Source organism: Schistocerca serialis, chromosome 12 (assembly GCF_023864345.2).
Source record: "Schistocerca serialis cubense isolate TAMUIC-IGC-003099 chromosome 12, iqSchSeri2.2, whole genome shotgun sequence".
NCBI lineage: Eukaryota > Metazoa > Arthropoda > Insecta > Orthoptera > Acrididae > Schistocerca > Schistocerca serialis.
This window is the reverse complement of record NC_064649.1, coordinates 25,111,906-25,131,610: the sequence shown is the minus strand read 5'-3', so window position 1 is coordinate 25,131,610 and position 19,705 is coordinate 25,111,906. Positions and strand designations below refer to the sequence as shown.

The window sequence follows — 19,705 nt, the reverse complement described above, 5'->3', positions numbered from 1 at the left end:
CCATCCCCTCCGGTCTGAATTCGCACACTGATTCTGTAGGGAAGAATGCCATAAACCCGTTGTATATCCTCCTCTGAGGAAAGCTGGATCACAACTGTCGTAATTGGTCCTCTGTATTGTCGATATTGTCGGAGTTGACATCTGAGCTGGTTTCACGTATTATCAGGGACAGATGTGGGGCTTTTGCTAACAACGATAGTAATTCAACTTCACAGGCAGTTCCATAGAAGCTGCAGTCACACGAGAGGTAACTGGAGGACACAGGATATCAGTGACCAGCAGTTGTGTCATCAGAATTCCCTCAATTACTACCAGCCACGACTCGAAGTCATAACCGACGCCTCCCCGCACCACGACACCGGGAGTCACACCGCCGTGCCTCTGTAAAACATTTAAAGAATGGGACTTCCCCCAGGTCACTACCATACTAGCTGAACGTCGTGCGTCACCGTTCGTCAGCAGTACGTGCTTCCCATTTGCTGCACCACTCCAAATGCAGCCTTTTGTGTTATGGTGTTAATGGCAGCCTACACGTGAGATACTTGAATAATGAAAATTGAAACGAACAGCTGTGTTGTAATTCAGATGTCCTTTGTGTGAAACACTCTACCAGTTATGACGTGAAAAAGCATCACCTCCGTGTCCCGAGTGTGCTCCGCTGTCGAGGTACGGACCGCAGTGTCGGTCTGACGGAGTCGTCAAATGGAAACAGTACGACTTGTCGGGCATATTACACTTGTCACGTGCGACCGACAAAGTCAAGTGCGGCGGCCCAAAAATCGACCGAGTTCCCTAACTTTCAGTAACGAGCCTATCAGTTATTCGAATACTTCCCGTCCGGCTGCTGTCCCACTGCCCTCGACGGATTATCGGAGACTACACACGAAACGTTAATTCCCTAATCTGGCTGTTGCTAGTTCCGACCGATGGCGTGGGACGACACAGAATGTTACGAGGGGTCCATTACTTTTTGTAGGACGGCAACAGACGCAGATGTGCAGGGGTTACCAAGTCTTTGGTGCACAGTATGGCATTCCTCCCTTGTGGTGGTCAGGTGTGATCATCCGAAACCTCGACAGCGAGTATGCCTGCCCTCGTGTTCTCCTGCAGTCCGATGTTGTGTCACTGTCGCATCTGAGTGCCCGACAAATGTGAATATTGTACGATTTGACTAGCTGGACGAAAGGAGATCCAGAATGAGGCACATTTCAGATGTACCGATAAAGCTGCTCTACGCAAATACGTGACCCCTCTGTGTCCCCGTCAGCGATCACTCGACGTCTGACGCTGTTTGCGGTCCTTATGTATCCTACAAGGCGTAGTAACGACGCTAATCGTGAGCAACGCTAAAGCTCTCTGGTGGCTGTTCTACTTGTCACAGAGGATTGCAACTTGAGTCGTTTATGTACGCGCTTATGGAATATGCACGCTCAAAACCACATTGACATCTGACCGTGCCTTCTAGATGCTTCACTTTTTTGTCATTTGGTGTATGTTTACTGAGGAGAGAACAGATGTTCATATGTGGCCTTGTTGTAGGTAGAGACATGGCATTTCTCTAGAGTAATTTCTAAATCTACATCCATATCCGTATTTAGCAAACCATTGTGAAGTGCATGGCAGAGAGTACTTCTTACACACCAATTATTAGGGGTTCTTTCTGTAGCTTTCGCGTACGAAGCGTGGAATGGACGATTGCTTTCATGGCTCTGTGCACGCTGCAGTTAGTCTAAGAGTGATCTGTACGGGAGTGATATGCAGTATATTCTTAGATTCGTCACTTAATACTGGTTTTTGAAACATTGTTCATAGACAGTCACGGGATATGTGACCTGAGGTTTCTCGTCAAACTGACTGTTGTACCGTTGTCGGATGCCCGTCCAGGCGCAGTCGTTTTTGTAACACGATATTTCACCAGCATACCTTGTCGTCATCTTCAGGTGATACTTGTAGAATGAGTGGGATGTACAAAAGATGCACAATGTAAAGGTATCACCTGAAGACGATGGCTCACAATCAGCATCCATTGTCCCCCCATATCTAATGCGCCAAGAACCCAAACAGTGTGTTGCCAAACGCTACCCTACCACCTAGTCACTTTGCATGGAAACATGACCGAGGTCATTTCTAGGATGCACACATACCAGGTGACATAAAAACATTTGTTCCTTTTTGGCCTATTGCAAACTCGGACATAACAATATACCGTCCTGGAACTTTTCTGACAAAGGGAGAAGTATCCTAGAGGCATACAAGGACAACTTAACCCTAGGACACCTAAGGGGGGGTTCGTTGAACCCACAATTGTTTTATATCCCCTGCTTTTGCCCAAGTAACTTTCATACTACATATTCCCTTTGAATTATTGTTTGTTGGCTATTTTATGAAACGTTAGCGTCAATATATTTTACAGAAAATTCCTGCTTTGAAAGAAAAAATAAATAAACTTATTATGGGTCCAACAACCCCCCCCTTAGGCTTCCATGCTATAGAAAATTCCCCTTAGTAGTATTTCATATTTCTCATCTCTACAACAATTCAAATTAGTTTCTTTTTGGTTGGTATTCTTGATATTCACAACAATCGGTTTACTTTCAGAGGAAGTGATTGTTGATGTCAATCAGCTGTTATTTATCTTGTAAACTTGCAGTGAGTTAGTGCAGTTCCCTGCTGTTCACACCCAGACTTAGAAATGACTAAAAGAATACATGACTTGTCTTTAGAAAGAGTTCTGAATGAAATTTTAGATGAAGATTCTGACTTGGGGAGTGAAAGTGAATATGAGGATGGTGTTATGGAGTATGATTCAGATCGGGAAAGTGATGTGGATGTTAAAGAAGATGAAGATAGTGCAGCTTCAGGCAATGACCATCAGGATGTTATTGTGGCCAAGTCTGGAAGAAGGTACGTAACCACACAGCCTCGAATTCCTCGGAGGTCTGTTGCTAATATAGTAAGAGAACAGGCAGGAGTAATTCCAGCTGGTGTTTGCCATTCACCTGGAGAAGCCTTGAAGCTACTTCTTAAGCCTGACATCATGGATGTTATAGTAAAACATTCAAATGAAGAGGTAGTTGGGTGAAAAGTTACTTTGACTAATGAGAAAGAATTGTATGTCTTTATAGGAATCCTGATACTTAAGGGGCAAATAAGGACAATTCTGTCAGTGTACATGATCTTTTGTCAGACCTAATGGGTCGGCCAGTTTACAAGGGTATTATGGCAAGAGAACGTTTCAAGGAACTTATTGCAATCATAAGGTTTTATGACAAAAGTACCCGCCAGCTAAGAAGGGAGCAGACAAGTTCACAGCAATTCGTGATGTTTTCAACAAAGTGAATGATAGGTTTCCACTACTGTATAAACCAGGGGTCCACCTCACCATTGATGAGATGCTCAGCTTGTTTAGAGGGCGCTGGAACTAGTGAAATTGCAGGTAGAAGAAAGAAGTGCCAATGCAAGAGGGTTATCTAACCAAATTGTTCAATCAATGGAGACTATTCTACAAAAGAAAATCAAAGAAGTGACAACAGAAGCACGTCCGCCTCCTGTAGGGAAAGGCCGGTGCGTATTTGTGTAACAGAAGCTAAAACAAAGAGGCAGAAGTACAACAATCTAATTAAACCAAAACAGTATTGTGGACAGTGTCATAAACATGTGTGTAACACACATTCAGAAAAAATTGTGAAGTGTGTCTCTTGCCTTGCAGTTGAGGACTCAGAGTAGTCTATTGTATATGAACACATCTGTATTTTGTATTTATTATGTCAATTTTTTATTCACTCAATCCAATATTTATAACAGTTAACGACATTTATAAACTGATGCCTTAGTTAAAATACATAAACCATTTTGAAAGTTGTAATTTTTCATCAGTAAAGTTATTTAATACCTTGGGTGTCCTAGGGTTAATTATACCACTGCATAAGAAGGGAACAGTTATGACTGTCATAAGGTGGTGCAAGAGGATATGGAAGAGGAGCCAGTGATTTTAAGCCAGAGTGCCGGAAGCAGAGCCACATTTGCACAATAAGAACATTTGGAGATAGAGCACAGCCGAGAACTGGAACCTCTATATTTCATTTCTCAATCTTAAAGGTGCTTTGGACTCTGTCCCAAGGAAGTACATGTGGGAGGTGCTGGTAGCAAAGAGTGTCCAGTAAAATTGGTGAGCGCTGTGAAGTTTGCATATAAACAACCAGTGATAGTGGTTTGTATTTGCTCATGAAAATTCAGGTTAATTCCCAATGGAGGAAGGAGTCAAACAAGGTGATGGCCCTCAGCTCATTAACATCTTTCTAGATAAAGTAACAATACTGTGCAAGCTGTGAACCCACAGTTTGAAGCTTGGAATGTGGAGACTACAACCAGTCTATCTGCAAAGATTGCAGATGATATTGTATTGGTGGCTGATACACCAGAAAGACTTCAGCAGGTTGTGGTGGAATGGTATGAAGAAATGAAGAGGAAGGAAATATATTTAATGCACATAAAAGCAAAGTAATTTGGGTTTGAAAACAGGACATACAGGAGGAAGAACTCAACACATTCTTGAAAAGCCTCTTGAAAAAGTAGACAGTTTTGAATATCTTGGCACTATACTTAAGAAGTGAAGGGAGAATAGAACAAGAGGTGCTAAATAATACTAAGAAAGAAGTCTCAGTGTACTACTGGACGAATAACATGATAGTAGTGAAGGAAGTATGAAAATTAACATGCAAATTTACATTGCAGTAATGGCATTACATGGTATGCCGAGTTTGGCACTACGAGAGAAACACTGAAATAGGATGATTGCCACAGAAATGAAGTTCATAAGGAGAGCAGTAGTTTTTATAAAGTCACAATTTATGTAAAATTTTAGAATGTACCTAATGTAAACAATGAAGTATTTCATGTTTGGTTATTTTCATTAGTCATGGTTAACATTGCCAGTTACAAAACCCAATTAGGAAACAAGTAAAATCTGTAAATAAGAAACCAAAAGTATCAATTATCTACCGAAATTTATATGTCAGTGCTAAAACCGTGAAAACACAAACTGTAGATTTGAGGAATATGCATGTATCAAGATGTCCACTAAACCTAAAATGCAGTCTGTGAGAGAAGATTGCTGACAGCTAGCAGTACTGTAGCTAGCTTTTGACTGCAAAGTGCAAACTACTGCAGGCAAAAATCATAGTCATCCATGGAGCTGGGAGACCTACATGAATACTGTTAAGGTGTGTGGCTGAGACAGGCATTGGAAGTAGCCGCACCAAGCTCGTTGCAACTGTCAGGCATCTTCTCTTGCCATTTCTGTTGTAGGATCAAATACATCATTGTGACCTGACCGAGGTACATTTCAGCATAACACTCGCGATCTACAAGAAATGATTAATAAGTAACATTGCCCATTGTAGCACACAGGAGTGAGAGGGCCAATTCCGCATCAGTTGGACCAACTTTATGATTCATCCTCACCTGACCATCTCCAATTTGATGAAATTTTGTGCAGATGTTCACTGTAAAATTTGAGTTGTGCAAAATTAGAGGTCAAGATACATACATTGCAAGGCTTTTGGAGGCTTTCGGTGGAGTGCTCCAAAATACCAACCAAGATCTACAAGAGTTTGGCCTAATTTAAGACAGTTTGAAACCGAAATTGGAAGTAATGTAAGTGAGATATTTGTATTAGACGGGAAAGCTTTTGTCTTCACACTTTTAAAATTTCAGTGCTGTGTCATTCATTGTTTTCATGCTACACGAGGTCAAGATGAAGAACAATCATGGCAATTTTTCAACCCTTTTGTGACTTCAGTAATTTTGGACCAAACAAAGTATATAGATTGCGCTGTAGTTGATCATTACAGAACTGACACGTTTTCAATTTTAGCAAACTACAGCAGTTATTTATGAGTATGCTAGAAGTTATGAATATGTAAACATGCCATCAGAGTTTTTGCATCAAATTTATGCAGACTTCGATGCAATATCATGAAATATTAGACCTCCTGTTTTCTTTATTTTTGTTTCATGAGAAAAAGAAAAAAGTTTTTTTGTGCTAGAGAAGATTTAATTTATTCTTGAGATCCTCCGGATAAGATTCAAAAAATAGATTTCGAAATACCGCAGTCAAACATTTGTATCAAATTGCACAGCAGGTAACACTCAGATCACACAGAACTTTGGCCTCAAAATGTAAACAACTAGTCGTGCCAGGTGAGTTTCTTTGCAGGAATAATACTCCTGGTGTGCCGCAGTGGACTCACTTATCATGAGGAGTAAGTATTCAATGACGTTGAAGTTGCGTGTGAAATAACGGATTTCAATAAATAATGGGTTTAAAGTGTGCACAAGTTACTTATTAAAGATCCCATTATGGCAATTTTTCTAGGTAGTGAAATAACAGTGTGACACAGTGTCTTCTTCTGATATTTGTATAACATACTGATGTTTTTTGGTGAAAATGTTATGTCTGCTATAGTCGATCATTAACAAAATTGTGTTTTTTATCGATTACATTTAATACAAAACTCAGAGAAACTGTCAATCTGGTACTTGAAGTTGTTCAGTATCTACATAAAAAACGAATTCCCGTATTAAAGGAGAAAAAACCTCATATATATTGCTATGCATTAAAAATATTTGCTAAGTGTGTCACATTCTTTTGTGTGTAATTGTCAGTTGTGAAACTGTTGTGTCTTAGCATGAAAATGATGTGAGCATAACAGAAATTTTGGTAACAAGTAATATTTTATTGGAAGGGTTGTGGTTAATACTGTTTTCAATTTTTCATGCTGCCTCATTCTTTTCCATTTATGGGAATAGTGGGTAAGTTGATAAGTATGCAACAATGCATGTATATTTGTGTGTGGTTAAAAATACTAAATTTTTATTTTCTGCTTAAGATTGACAGTAAAGGAAAAAAAGAGCTAAATGTCCCTAGTAGTATGTTTTCTCATCAAAAATATCACCAGTGACAATGCAAAATCAAAAATTATAGAATTTTTCTTGTACTTACATTAAGCTAAATAATGACATTTTTATATATTTTCATTATGCTGTAGTGTAGCACAGTACACTAAAGCCAATGCCATTACCTCACCCCTTCCGCACAATGTTAATGTTGACTTCATAAGCCAGATTTGAAGAGATCAGAAAAAATATATTATTTTCATTGGCGCTGAAATTTTGAATTGCTGCAAAGAATGAGAAGCTTGTTCCATTTTTTAAAAGGATATTGCTGTGTCTCTAGTACAAGTTGTAATTTAAATGTAAAAATTTGATTTTGGAAGAAATGTTCAAGATTTACAAATTTAAAAATTGTTTAAGATAACACCTACATTTCCGTTTGTCTTCTGAAAGTATATTAAATGTGTAGAAGATTAACTGTTGATGTAGAAGAAACGAAGATAGTTATTTTGAATATTTTCCCTAATGATTTGTGACTTAGTATTTTCATCATGCTAAAATAATCTCTAAAATTGTAGTCTGTCCTGCTTAATTTTGACTTCTCTGTTACTGCATTCGTGGTAGGCGCTTGCCAGGTTTTAGAAGATGAGTGTTGGTTTGACAATCAAATTGTTAGCTGCCAGAGACGTTCTTCCATTGTCTGCCTTACTGATGATCAAGAACTCTATTTTCGCTCCATATATACGTAGTCATTAATTTTCTTTTTACATTTCTGTGTATGCCATGTCTAGATCTATACTCTGCAAACCACTGTAAAGTGTGTGGCAGAAGATACCTCCCACTGTATTAGGGGCTCTTGCCGATCCATTCGCATACTTAATAACATTTAATAACTTTCAGAGTGACATAGATGACACTGAGACTAGTAATTTAATACAAGACACATGGGGCCGCAAATATGGGGGACGTACCCCTAAAGTGGATGGATGTCACATCCGAAATACGGAGGGCATTTTCAAGTGTGTGGAGGGTATTTTCTAGTGTGTGCATGAAGGGACGATTGAGCGGCGCTGTTCTTGCATTCATGCAAATGGTGGAAATTATGAACACTTTTTGTAAATGTGATCTTCTGTAAAGACAGAATTTACAAAATTATTGTCGTTTCTGCAACCGAGCAAAATTTGTTCATATTATGTCTTTTTTCCTTTATGTCCCTTCATTTTTTTGTTTATGGACATTATTTGCTAGAGAAAACGAAGGTCGTTTACTGATAATGACGCAATTCGGAAGCTTATACTCATTTACTTGTGACGCAATATTGTAGGTTTTTGTTGTGCTGTACTATGCAATGAACCAGCGGTGACCGCACAACTGGTAAATAAATTAAGAAATTAATACCTCACAGTAAACACACATCTGTCTTGTGCAATGAAAAACGTACTACCCTCTGCATGCAAGACTTGAACCCTGAGCCCCACGCACTAAAGTCGTGCTCGAAGCCACATTGACGTGAATATCTGACGCAGATTGGGACGATTGGGTGTGACGAACAGATAGCGTTAACCGCTGCACGTGCGGCGAGGTATGTCGTCTGGTCACATCATCCACTTTTGGGGTATTTCTGGACATTTGTCGCCCCATGTGTCTTATATTAAATTACATGTCCCAGCGTCATCTGTTTTGCTTCTGAGGCTTTTAAACATTTATAAGAATCACCTTGTATGTAACAAGGGAAGAATAATTGAATCTCTGTACTTGCAGTAAGTAGATAAATCTGGTCTTCAAAGCCTGTACAGGAGGGATACATAAGATATGAAGTACACCATCTTATTGAAACTAACCGACCACCCCTATATGGTGTGGAGCTGACCACTAGATTTCTTGAGAGGTGGACCTGCCAGCAGAAAAGGAGGCAGGAAGTATTGTGTTGTCAGTAGAGAAGCAATAACAGCAGAATGAAACTTCTTGGCAGATTAAAACTGTGTGCCGGACCGAGACTCGAACTCAGGACCCTTGCCTTTCGCGGGCAAGTGCTCTACCAACTGAGCTACCCAAGCACGACTCACACCTGTGAAAGGCGAGGGTCCCGAGTTCGAGTCTCGGTCCGGCACACAGTTTTAATCTGCCAAGAAGTTTCATATTATCACACACTCCGCTGCAGAGTGAAAATCTCGTTCTGGAACAGCGGAATGGATAAGTCAGGAGAGTGTAGTGACTTTGAATGTGGACTAGTCATCGGATGTCATCTGAGTAACAAATCTGTCAGGGACACTGCGACCCTCGTAAAGTTGCCAAAGTCGACTGTCGGTGATGTTATCGTGCAGTGGAAACAAGAAGGAACGACTGTAGCTAAACTGAGACCGGGCAGACCTCATGTACCGGTGCACAGGGACCGTCGAGCATTACAGAGGGTGGTCATAAAAAACCGTGCGGAATCAGTGGAAGCAATCACTCGCGAGTTCCAGAGTGCTCCCAGCTGACGAGCTACCTCGATGACTGGGTGTACGGAATTAAAAATTACAGGATTCAGTAGTCGAGCAGCTCCTCTTAAGCCACACATTTCTGCAGGCAGTATTATGCGACGCTCGAGGTGGTGTAAAGAGCGATGCCACTGTACAGTGGATGACTGTAAACGAGTGATCTGGAGTGATAAATCGTGGTATACCCTGTGGAAATCTGATAGTGGAGTTTGTGTTTGGTGAATGCGTTGGAGAATACACTAGACTCTCACTAATCCGGCCATTCCTGGCACATATGGGTGCCAGATTAGTGGAAGTGCCGGATTATTGAGTGTCTGAAATTTATTTTATTCATTTATTTTGTTTTTTATTTGTTTTGATAACAACAAGGGCATATAGTGTGCTGTGCTTTATTAAACTGAAGGATACAATTTTAAAACATAGAGGATTTACTTTATTAAATCCAAAAATACGTTAATTTTCATAGAAAACTTGGTCTTTGAGTGTATACTGTACAGTCATATCACTCACTATGAAACATGTCCATAATTTTTAACTGTCACAATGATGATACGCGACTGTGGCATGCTTTATCTTGCAACTGCTTTACAAGCATTACATCGGTACTGCATGTATCTGGTTGTTGCATAATGTACTCCAGGAAGACCTCGGCAGCTTCAGCACTGGCAGTGTGAGAAATCTTAATGCTCTCTCCTCCTGTATCCTCTTCTTCATCACTTTCATCATTACTTTTTTGCACACTTTTAATTATTTCTTCATCTGTTAAAGTTTGTTCCGAATCACAGTTTTCCTCATTCAGCCACTTAGTAGCACCTTCATCATCAATTTCTTCTGCTCCTGGAAGGTTGCAGAACATGTCAGTGTACAAAGTAATTGATAATTCCGAATTGACTGGCCCATCGCTGTCACTCACTACTGGATCTGTAGTGTTAGCAGTTAGCCAACACTACGAACACTACCTGAGTGAGGAAGCCGATATGCATGCGTTAAACTCACGCAGGCTAGAGATAGGTCTGAAACAGGATACGTAATGAATGCTATAAAGAAAAGTACGTAGCTGCTGGAATACTTAACTTTAATCCATCCTTGTTGTACATCGCTATCGTCGATACAAGTGAGACACTATAGATACTAATGGCGCCTTGCTAGGTCGGAGCCATTGACTTAACTGAAGGCTATTCTAACTATCTGCTCTGCAAATGAGCGAGGCTTCGTCAGTGTGCATCGCTAGCTAGGTCGTCCATACAACTGGGGCGAGTGCTAGTCCGTCTCTCGAGACCTGCCATGTGGTGGCGCTCGGTCTGCGATCACTGACAGTGGCGACACGCGGGTCCGACATGTACTAATGGCCCGCGGCCGATTTAAAGCTACCACCTAGCAAGTGTGGTGTCTGGCGGTGACACCACAGGATCCTACTTGGCATCAATGGATGGCCACAATTTTCTCCAGCTCACGTATGTTAATTGCTTTCCACGTCTTCTGTATCGTCTCGATAGAGTCGTTTTCACTTTTGTTCAGCAAGGAGGCGAGAAGTGAATGTCGATAATGACGTTTAATTGATTTCAAAATTCCCTGGTCCATAGGCTGAATCAGGGCTGTCACATTGGGTGGGAGAAAGAGTGCTTGTACACGTATACCATCGGACCTTAGAGAAACATCTGAAGGATGACTGGGAGCATTGTCAGTTATAAGGATAGCTTTCAGTGGAAACTTTCTATTCTTTAGCTCTTTTCTCACTGCTGATACAAATGTTCATGGAACCACCGAGAGAATATTTATCTGTCCATCCAGGCTTTCTTTTGAGCACAATACTGCACTGGTAGAGTATTTATGTCATTGTGTTGAAAACAGCATGGGTGTTGGGATTTTCCAATCACCATAAGCGGTAGCTTATTTCAAATAGAGTATATAAAGCATTGTTTAACTAAGAATTGTTGCATTCCAACACGCCATTAACGTTACGCGCCGTTTCTGTTGCTTGTAACCACGAGCTTCCCTCTCATTCTTTGCAGCTAATGTTTTTGAAGGAATCATCTTGTAAAAGAGTCCTGTTTCATCAGCATTATACAAGGCATTAGCAGTTAAATCTTCTTCCTCTATTATACTTATCGTTAGCTGAGCAACTTTCCCCGGTGACTGTCAGCTGCCGAATGCCGTGTTATTTTTCTCAGTATGATAGCCGACCTTCATACTGCAAACAATTTACTACCGCCAAGTTGTTTGTTAAATGCAGCTGCTTTTTCCTTTATAATCGGGCCACTGACAGGAATTCCTTTGCTGTGTTGTTGTATGAACCACCTGTAAACAGCTACGTCCAGTTCTTCATTTTCACTCTTTTTGCATAACCTTCCGTTTTCTCTATCCATCTGTGTTGAGTACTGTCGAATAACATCATCTTTCTTTTTGATGTCATAAATAGTTGTTCGTCCAATATTGAACTCGTCAGCAATGGCTTTCTGCGAAAAACCTCGATTTAACTTACATAAAAATATGGTGTTACTGTATAGAAGGTTACGATTTCAAATAGAGTATATAAAGCATTGTTTAACTAAGAATTGTTGCACACAATAATTCATTGTGCACGTGTTTTTGGATGTGCACTGGATTACTGAGAAGCCAGACTACTGAGGGCCAGATTAGCGAGAGTCTAGTGTTTGTACTGCCATTACTTTTAGTGCCTTCAGTGAAGTACGGAGGAGCTGGTGTCACGGTATGAGGGTATTTTTCACTATTAGCGTGTGGTCCTCTTACTGCACTTAAGAAAATGCCAAGTGCAGAAGGATACAAACACATTTAACAGCATTATGTGCTGCATACTGTGGAGGAACAGTTCAGAGATGATGATTGTTTGTGTCAGTATAACAGTGCACCCTGCCATTAAACATCATCTGTGAGGGAATGGTTTGTAGCCAAAGCTCCGACATGAACCAGATTGAAAACCTTTGGGAAGAGTTAGAATGTCAGCTTTGTTCCAGACCCCTACGTTCGTCATTACCTTTTTTGGTTTCGGCTTGCGAGAAAGAGTGAGCTGCCAGTCCTCCAGAGACATTTAGATTCCTCATTGAAATGTCACCAGCACATTTCAAGCCACTGTAAAGATGAAGGGTGGACATACTCCATATTAATGTGCGCCAAAAGGTGTCTGCATAGTTGCAATCATATAGTTTATATTTCTAGGTTCTTCACTTAAAACTTGTTTTGAACCTTTATAAACAGGCTTTCGTGAGATAGGTGTTTGTCTTCGAGCACACACTATTATACATTTTTCAGCGTTTTAGTGACACTCTTGTATGGGTCAAACCGGCCTGTGATCAGAATGAGATTTTCACTCTGCAGCAGAGTGTGTGCCAATATGAAACTTCCTGGCAGATTAAAACTGTGTGCTGGACCGAGGCTCGAACTCGGGACATTTGCTCTACCGACTGAACTGCCCAAGCACGACTCACGACCTGAGGTACTGGCAGAATTGAGGCTGTGGGGATGGGTCGTGAGTCGTGATTGGGTAGCTCAGTCGGTAGAGCACTTGCCCGCGAAAGGCAAAGGCCCCGAGTTCGAGCCTCGGTCCGGCACACAGTTTTAATCTGCCAGAAAGTTTCAACCTGTGATAATTCATGCTGTCTTTCTTTATATAAATTCAGTATCCCGTGTAAGCACTATTTGGTATCAGTTTCTTTTGGAGCCTGATGACATTTTCCTTATAACCTACCAATGAACTGAAGTCTGCCACCTACTTCAGCTATGTCTGGGCGTACTGATCATTCAATTTCATAATCCTACAAATTTTTGCACCCAGGTATTGACTAGTTGACTGAATTCAGTTGTGAGTCATTTATATTGTAGTCATACGGCAGTACTTCCTTGCATTTTGTGTTGTGCACAAATTTAAAATTCTGAAAATTTAAAGCAAATTGCCACTAATGATGACAGTAAGGAGTTATATGTTTCCATTTATTAGGATAATGATGTAGCGTATTATTATGCTTGTAATCATCTCAGCTGGCAATTTTGGAATATGTTATTTACTTTTTTGACAAGGAGAGGTCCCAGTGGTGGGAATGACTTTTTGAAACCATCTACAAGAGGATTTAAGTTAAAGTCCCAGGTATCACATCCTGCACGTATACCCCTGGTGACCATAGTTTGCAAGTAATCCTCGAAAAACAATTTCAAAATTTCATGCTATTCTGTAGAGTTTTAAAAAAGAAATATTATACGGAATGGTTGGATAGTGTTAAGGTACAGTCCCCACATGACAAAGGTTGTCAGCTCGAATCACCTCGGGTGCCCTCAAATATTTTATTTTTAAATTTTTATTGATATAACTTTGATCAATTTTTTTATTCATTAAGTCGTTTAAATGTGGGTGTTTTATTTCTATTCGTTTGTCATGTTTTTTTTAATCATTGTATTACCTTTTTCATTTCCTCCCATTTTTCTTCCTGTCATTCTTTTCTGACTTGGAATCTTTGTGGATGTGAATTTAATTATTTTTATTTATCTGTCATAGTATTTAAACATTGAAAATGCCAGTCTATTGGTTAAGAAGCACATTGAAAATGCTAGTCTATTGGTTAAGAAACAAAATATGAAATAAATAAAACAAAATAAAGCACCTGAGGAGATTCAAACCCACAACCTTCGCCATGGAGGACTGTACCTTAACCATTACACTACACAACCTTCTGTACGTCATTTCATTTTTAAAGCTCTAGAGCAACACGCAAAATCCCAAAATTATTTTTTGTCGATTGCTCGGTAACTATGGTCCACCAGGACAAATGGCTTCACGGTGCAATACCTCAGACCTCGACCTACACCATTCTATTGGTAGTTTCGGTAAGTCAGTTCCACCACTGGGGACCCCTGAGAGGTAATATATGTCTTGTTGTTGGAGACCAGTTGTGACACTGCATTACTCAACATTTCATCCACTTATTCTAACTTTGCAGAAAGTTTACCTTGTGCACATGCCAACCAGACGGTTTCACTTTGAAGTGAACTGGTAGACTCATAATACTTTTAATAGTGTGTAGAAGTGTATAGTACATTTTACAGGCACGGTGGGTGCAATGTGTTGATTTATTTTTAATTTTGTTATGACCATCTATGTACAGGATTGCCACAAAGTTTCTAGTGAAATTGCCTTTTAATTTAAAATTATGTTGCAGGTGCCAATTGCAGAACCCCATCCTCTGCCACAGCTGTCACCAATTCTGGATTTTCGCCCGATTCAGTTGCTGGAGATCAAAGCACGGGGTCGCTTTGGTGCTGTCTGGAAGGCACAGTACAAAAATGAAACTGTTGCTGTCAAGATCTTCCCACCTCAGGTGAGCCACTATTGGAGACAGCCTCATAATACATCTGTCTCCTAAAACTGCTACACTTGGCATGTTGTTGCTGCTTTTGTTTTTGTTGTTGTTGTTTGTTGTTGTTGCTGTTGTTGTTGTTCTTCTTATTCTTCGTCTTCATTCAGTCCAGAGACTGGTTTGATCCTGCTCTCCAAACTAGTCTGTCCTGTGCAAGCATCTTCATATCTGCAGAACTACTGCACTCTACAGCCACGCTGAACCTGCTAACTAGTCCGGCCTATATGATTTCTCTCCCCCCTCCCACATATGAGCACACTCCATCCATTACCAAACTGATAATAGCTTTATGCTTCAGCATGCGTCATGTCAACTGATCCCTTCTTGTAGTCAAGTGCCATAAATTTCTCCTCTCCCCAATTTGATTCCGTACTTCTTCAGTAACCCAGCTGGATAGTCGAGTGCATTAAAGCACCCCTTTCCAGGATTCAGGGAGGTGCACCAGCTCCGGATCGAATCTGCCACCTCGATGAACAATGAGGGTTGGTATGCTGGCCAACGTGGGTGTGGTTTTCCAAATCGTCTTAGATAAACACTAGTCTGGCTCCCAGATTTCAGCTCAGTTACTGCTCTGTTGACAGTACATTTGACCGTGCGATATACAGGGTGTTACAAAAAGGTACGGCCAAACTTTCAGGAAACATTCCTCACACACAAATAAAGAAAAGATGTCCTCTGCACTCATTCTCAAGAGTCTCTTCCTTAATCTGGTCACCTTGATACTGGCTTCTACTTCATCCATTCGCTGAAAATTCATGACAATTAAGGTTGTTATTATTATACTCTCTGACTGGATACCAAAGTTTCAGTTATTTTATTCCAGACAATGACGTATTAACCACCGCATGCTATGGCATCAGTTCTACCTTACGCGCCATTTAAGGTGGATTTTCAGTGTCTAGAATATGTCCAGCCTATGTAAACAGATATGTTACTGTATACTGTGTTTTTGTGGCGTAACAAGCATCTGTGAATGGTATATATATGGACATGGCCTTGTACACAAGGTGTAAGTTGTAAAATGTTTTAGTTATGACAAACCTTTTATAACATGCTGTTTTTATCCACGTGACAGCTTGGCACCAGAGCCAGCTTAAAATGGGCACATTTCATAAGAAAAAAATTTTTTTATGACCTAAAGATGACAATAACGTCTGTCAGAACTGATTGTTTTAAGTAAAGAAATATTTATGAGACGATGGTTTTAGAATGTTTTTAGCAAGTAAAACAGATCGGTCCTTCAGTCTTCTCAAAATGAGAAAATGGAACCACATGTATAAGAAAGTTGTGTTGCCAGGTGTTTCCGTTGTTGCACAGATAAGCCCTTTCACTGTTGCAAAATTAAATTGGTTGCCATAAAATTCAAGATTAGTATTAAATTTCTTTATTAGTGCAGTTTGGAACATCACAAACGTAAAAGCTAAATCTCCCTTTACAGATGTCTACGACCATATCTTAACTCGTACAAAAAAGAATAAACAGGCACTTACTGAGCTCGTTATGCTCAGTTACTTATTACCACCTTATAGAACATGTTTTTTCAGGGCATTGACAGTTTGACTACCAGAACGTAAAAATTCATGTACAGAAAGGTGAGGCATCGTTCCAAGAGAGAAAGGCAAGGAAAGGATATTTTGTAAAACATTTAGCTGGATAGTAGTGTACTGTGAAGGAACGTATATAAAAACCCCATCCTACTTTTGTGCATTGCAGGACAAGGAATCGTGGGCAGCAGAATACGAGGTATACCGACTGCCGCGTATTTCTCACGAGGCGATTCTGCAGTTTGTCGGTGTGGAGAAACGTGGAGACAACCTGCAGGCGGAGTACTGGCTGATCACTGCCTTCCACGAGAGGGGCTCACTGTGCGACTACCTCAAAAGCAACCTCGTCACCTGGCCGGAGCTCTGCCGCATTGCGGAATCCATGGCCAGGTGAGCAGCTCTCCAGCAAGTTCACAGAACTCGGAAAAGTAGACTGTAATGTTAGTGAGCCACAGTTTGAACCAGCCAACTCGTGCAAACACCTGAGTACAACAATTTGTAGGCATACGTAATGGAACGGTCACATATGCAGTTTCCAGGATACAGGGAAAATACAGCCAGTCTTCAAAGGAGATAGCTTACAAACCACTTGTGTATCCCGTATTAGAATTTTACTCACATTTGTCAGAACCTTACCAGATAGGAATAGCATGAGGTATTGAATCCATATGGAGATGGTCATAGGTTTGTTTGATTTACAGAAGAGGATCACAGAAATGCTGAAAAATCTTCATTGGTAGATGCTGGAACGTAGATCCCAGTTATCCAGTGAAAGCTTGCTTACAAGTTTTTAGGAGTCAGTATTAAGAAAAGACTATAGATATATTCTTCTGCCCCTATACAGGGTGGATATGGGAGGAATGATCATACAAAGGAAAAAGATCTGATAAACATGGGCTCCAAAAAGCATACCTTAAGAGCTATAAGCAGAAGAGATGTTTTTTCCAGTAGTAAAGATACACAAGTGCTTACAGCTCTAAAAGTATGTACTTTAGATCCAATATTGAGTAGAAATTGTTTTCGTGTTTTGTTCCATATGGAAATATGGAAAGCAAAGAGCTTGCAGTAGAACAGATTGGTTTCACAGTATCGAAGATGTGTAACTGCTCATAGCCCTTAAGGTTTGCATTTTACAGCCTGTGTACACTAGACTTCTTTGCTTCGAATGATCGTTCCTATCACACGTGTGAATATTGACCATTCCTCATGGGACACCCTATCTGTAATTCCTGAGGTGATCATGAATACAATATCAGACTAATTATAATGTGCACTGAGACATTTAAGCCATCATTCTTCCTGTGCTCCATATGCAGTTGAAATGCACTATGTGATAAAAAGTATCCGGACACCTGGATGAAAATGGCTTACAATTTTGTGGCATCCTGCATTAGTAATGCTGGAATTCAATATGCTGTTGACCCACCCTTAGCCTTGATGACAGCTTCCACTCTCGCAAGCATACATCCAGTCAGGTGCTGGAAGGTTTCTTAGGGAATGACAGCCCATTCTTCCCGGAGTGCTGCACTGAGGAGAGGCATTTATGTCGGTTGGTGAGGCCTAACATGAAGCCGGTATTCCAAAACATCCCAAAGGTGTTCTACAGGATTCATGTCAGGACTCTGTGCAGGCCAATCCATTACATTCAATCAAGTACTGGAAGGTTTCTTGGGGAATGACAGCCCATTCTTCACAGAGTGCGGCACTGAGGAGAGGCATCGATGTCGGTTTGTGAGGCCTTGCACGAAGTCAGCATTCCAAAACATCCCAAAAGTGTTCTGTAGGATTCACGTCAGGACTCTGTGCAGGCCCGTCGATTCATCACCATCATCATCAGTTTTCTGCTATATTAGCAGGTCGTTTGCCTCTCCATTTTCTGCGATCCATTGCTTTCTTCTTAAGGCTGCTATATGTTGTACCATCCATCGTGTCATCCAGTATCTGAAATCTCTTCCTTCCTCACTTCCTTTTCCCTTCTACACAACCTTCTAAAACTGTTTTTATCAGTCCATCACTCTTTCTTAAAATATGCCCAATCCAATTTCTTTTTCTTCTTTTTATTACATCTAGTAACTGTCTTCTCTCTCCCACTCTTCTCAGTACCTCTTCATTTTTTTACTCTGTCCATCCAACTTATTCTTTCCATCCTCTGCCATCTCCACATCTCAAAAGCCTCTAGCCTTTCTCTGTCCATGTCTGTCCTGCTTCCAAGAGAATATTTCTTCATTCAGCATAATTTTTATTTCTTTATTTCCTCCTAGTGCCAATACTTTTGTTTTCTTTGTGTTAATTTTCATTCCATATTTTTTCCGTTAGCTTCAATGGTGTCCACGAAATTCTGTAATTCTTTTTCCCCTGTGGCTAGAAGGACCATGTCATCAGCAAACCTCAAACACCCTACTCTTCTTCCTCCAATTTCTACTCCTTTTTCATCTAATGAACATTGGTCAATCATATTTTCCAAGTAGAGGTTGAAAAGGGTAGGTGATAGACAGCATCCTTGTCTCACTCCTTTTCATAGTCCGACCCCGTTTGTACTTTCTCCTCTCACTTTAACTTAGGCTTTTTGATTAATGAGTTTACAAGTCTTCTGTTTTTCCAGTCCACTCTCTTTTCCCTCATTATAGTCATCAGCTTGTACCAAACCACATTATCAAATGCATTTCTAGATCTATGAAGCATGTAAATAGGTCTCTTCCATTTTCAATAAACCTTTCTCCCAAGATTCATAGGAGCCCTATTGCATCTCTTATTCCGTCTAAGGCAAACTGCTCCCTGCCAGTATTCTCCTCCATTACTTTTTCAAGTCTCTTATTAATTATTCTTAACATCACTTTGGCTGCATGTGAATTGAGGATGACCGTCCTGTGCTCACTGTATTTCTAGTCCATTACAGGGATAATATTGTCGTGTAACCACTCCGCCACTGGCCGTGCATTATGAACAGGTGCTCGATCTTGTTGAAAGATGCAATCGCCATCCCTGAATTGCTCTTCAACAGTGGGAAGCAAGAAGGTACTTAAAACATCAATGTAAGCTTGTGCTGTGATGGTGCCAAGTAAAACAACAAGAGGTGCAAGCCCCCTCCATGAAAAACATGACCACACCATAACACCACCACCTCCAAATTTTACTGTTGGCACTACATAAGCTGGCGGACGATGTTCACCGGGGATTTGCCATACCCACACCCTGCCATCAGATCGCCACAATGTGTACCGTGATTCGTTACTCCACATAACGTTTTTCCACTGTTCGATCGTCCAATGTTTACGCTCCTTACACCAAGCGAGGCATTGTTTGGCATTTATCGGCCTGATGTGTGGCTTATTAGCAGCTGCTTGGCCATGAAATCCAAATTTTCTCACCTCGCCTAACTGTCATGGTACTTGCAGTGGATTCTGATGCAGCTTCGAATTCC

The 19,705-nt window shown here is 40.6% G+C and overlaps 1 protein-coding gene across 2 annotated transcripts in view; it reads left to right on the top strand.

Annotated features, from left to right (window-relative positions):
• Nucleotides 1-19,705, top strand: part of LOC126428471 (activin receptor type-2A) — a 118,582-nt gene that overhangs the window by 61,825 nt on the left and 37,052 nt on the right. For both annotated transcript variants that reach the window (XM_050090407.1, XM_050090406.1), the window contains exons 5-6: nucleotides 14,543-14,701; nucleotides 16,454-16,674. In XM_050090407.1, coding sequence (XP_049946364.1) covers nucleotides 14,543-14,701; nucleotides 16,454-16,674 — 380 coding nt within the window. The remainder of the gene's footprint in view (nucleotides 1-14,542; nucleotides 14,702-16,453; nucleotides 16,675-19,705) is intronic.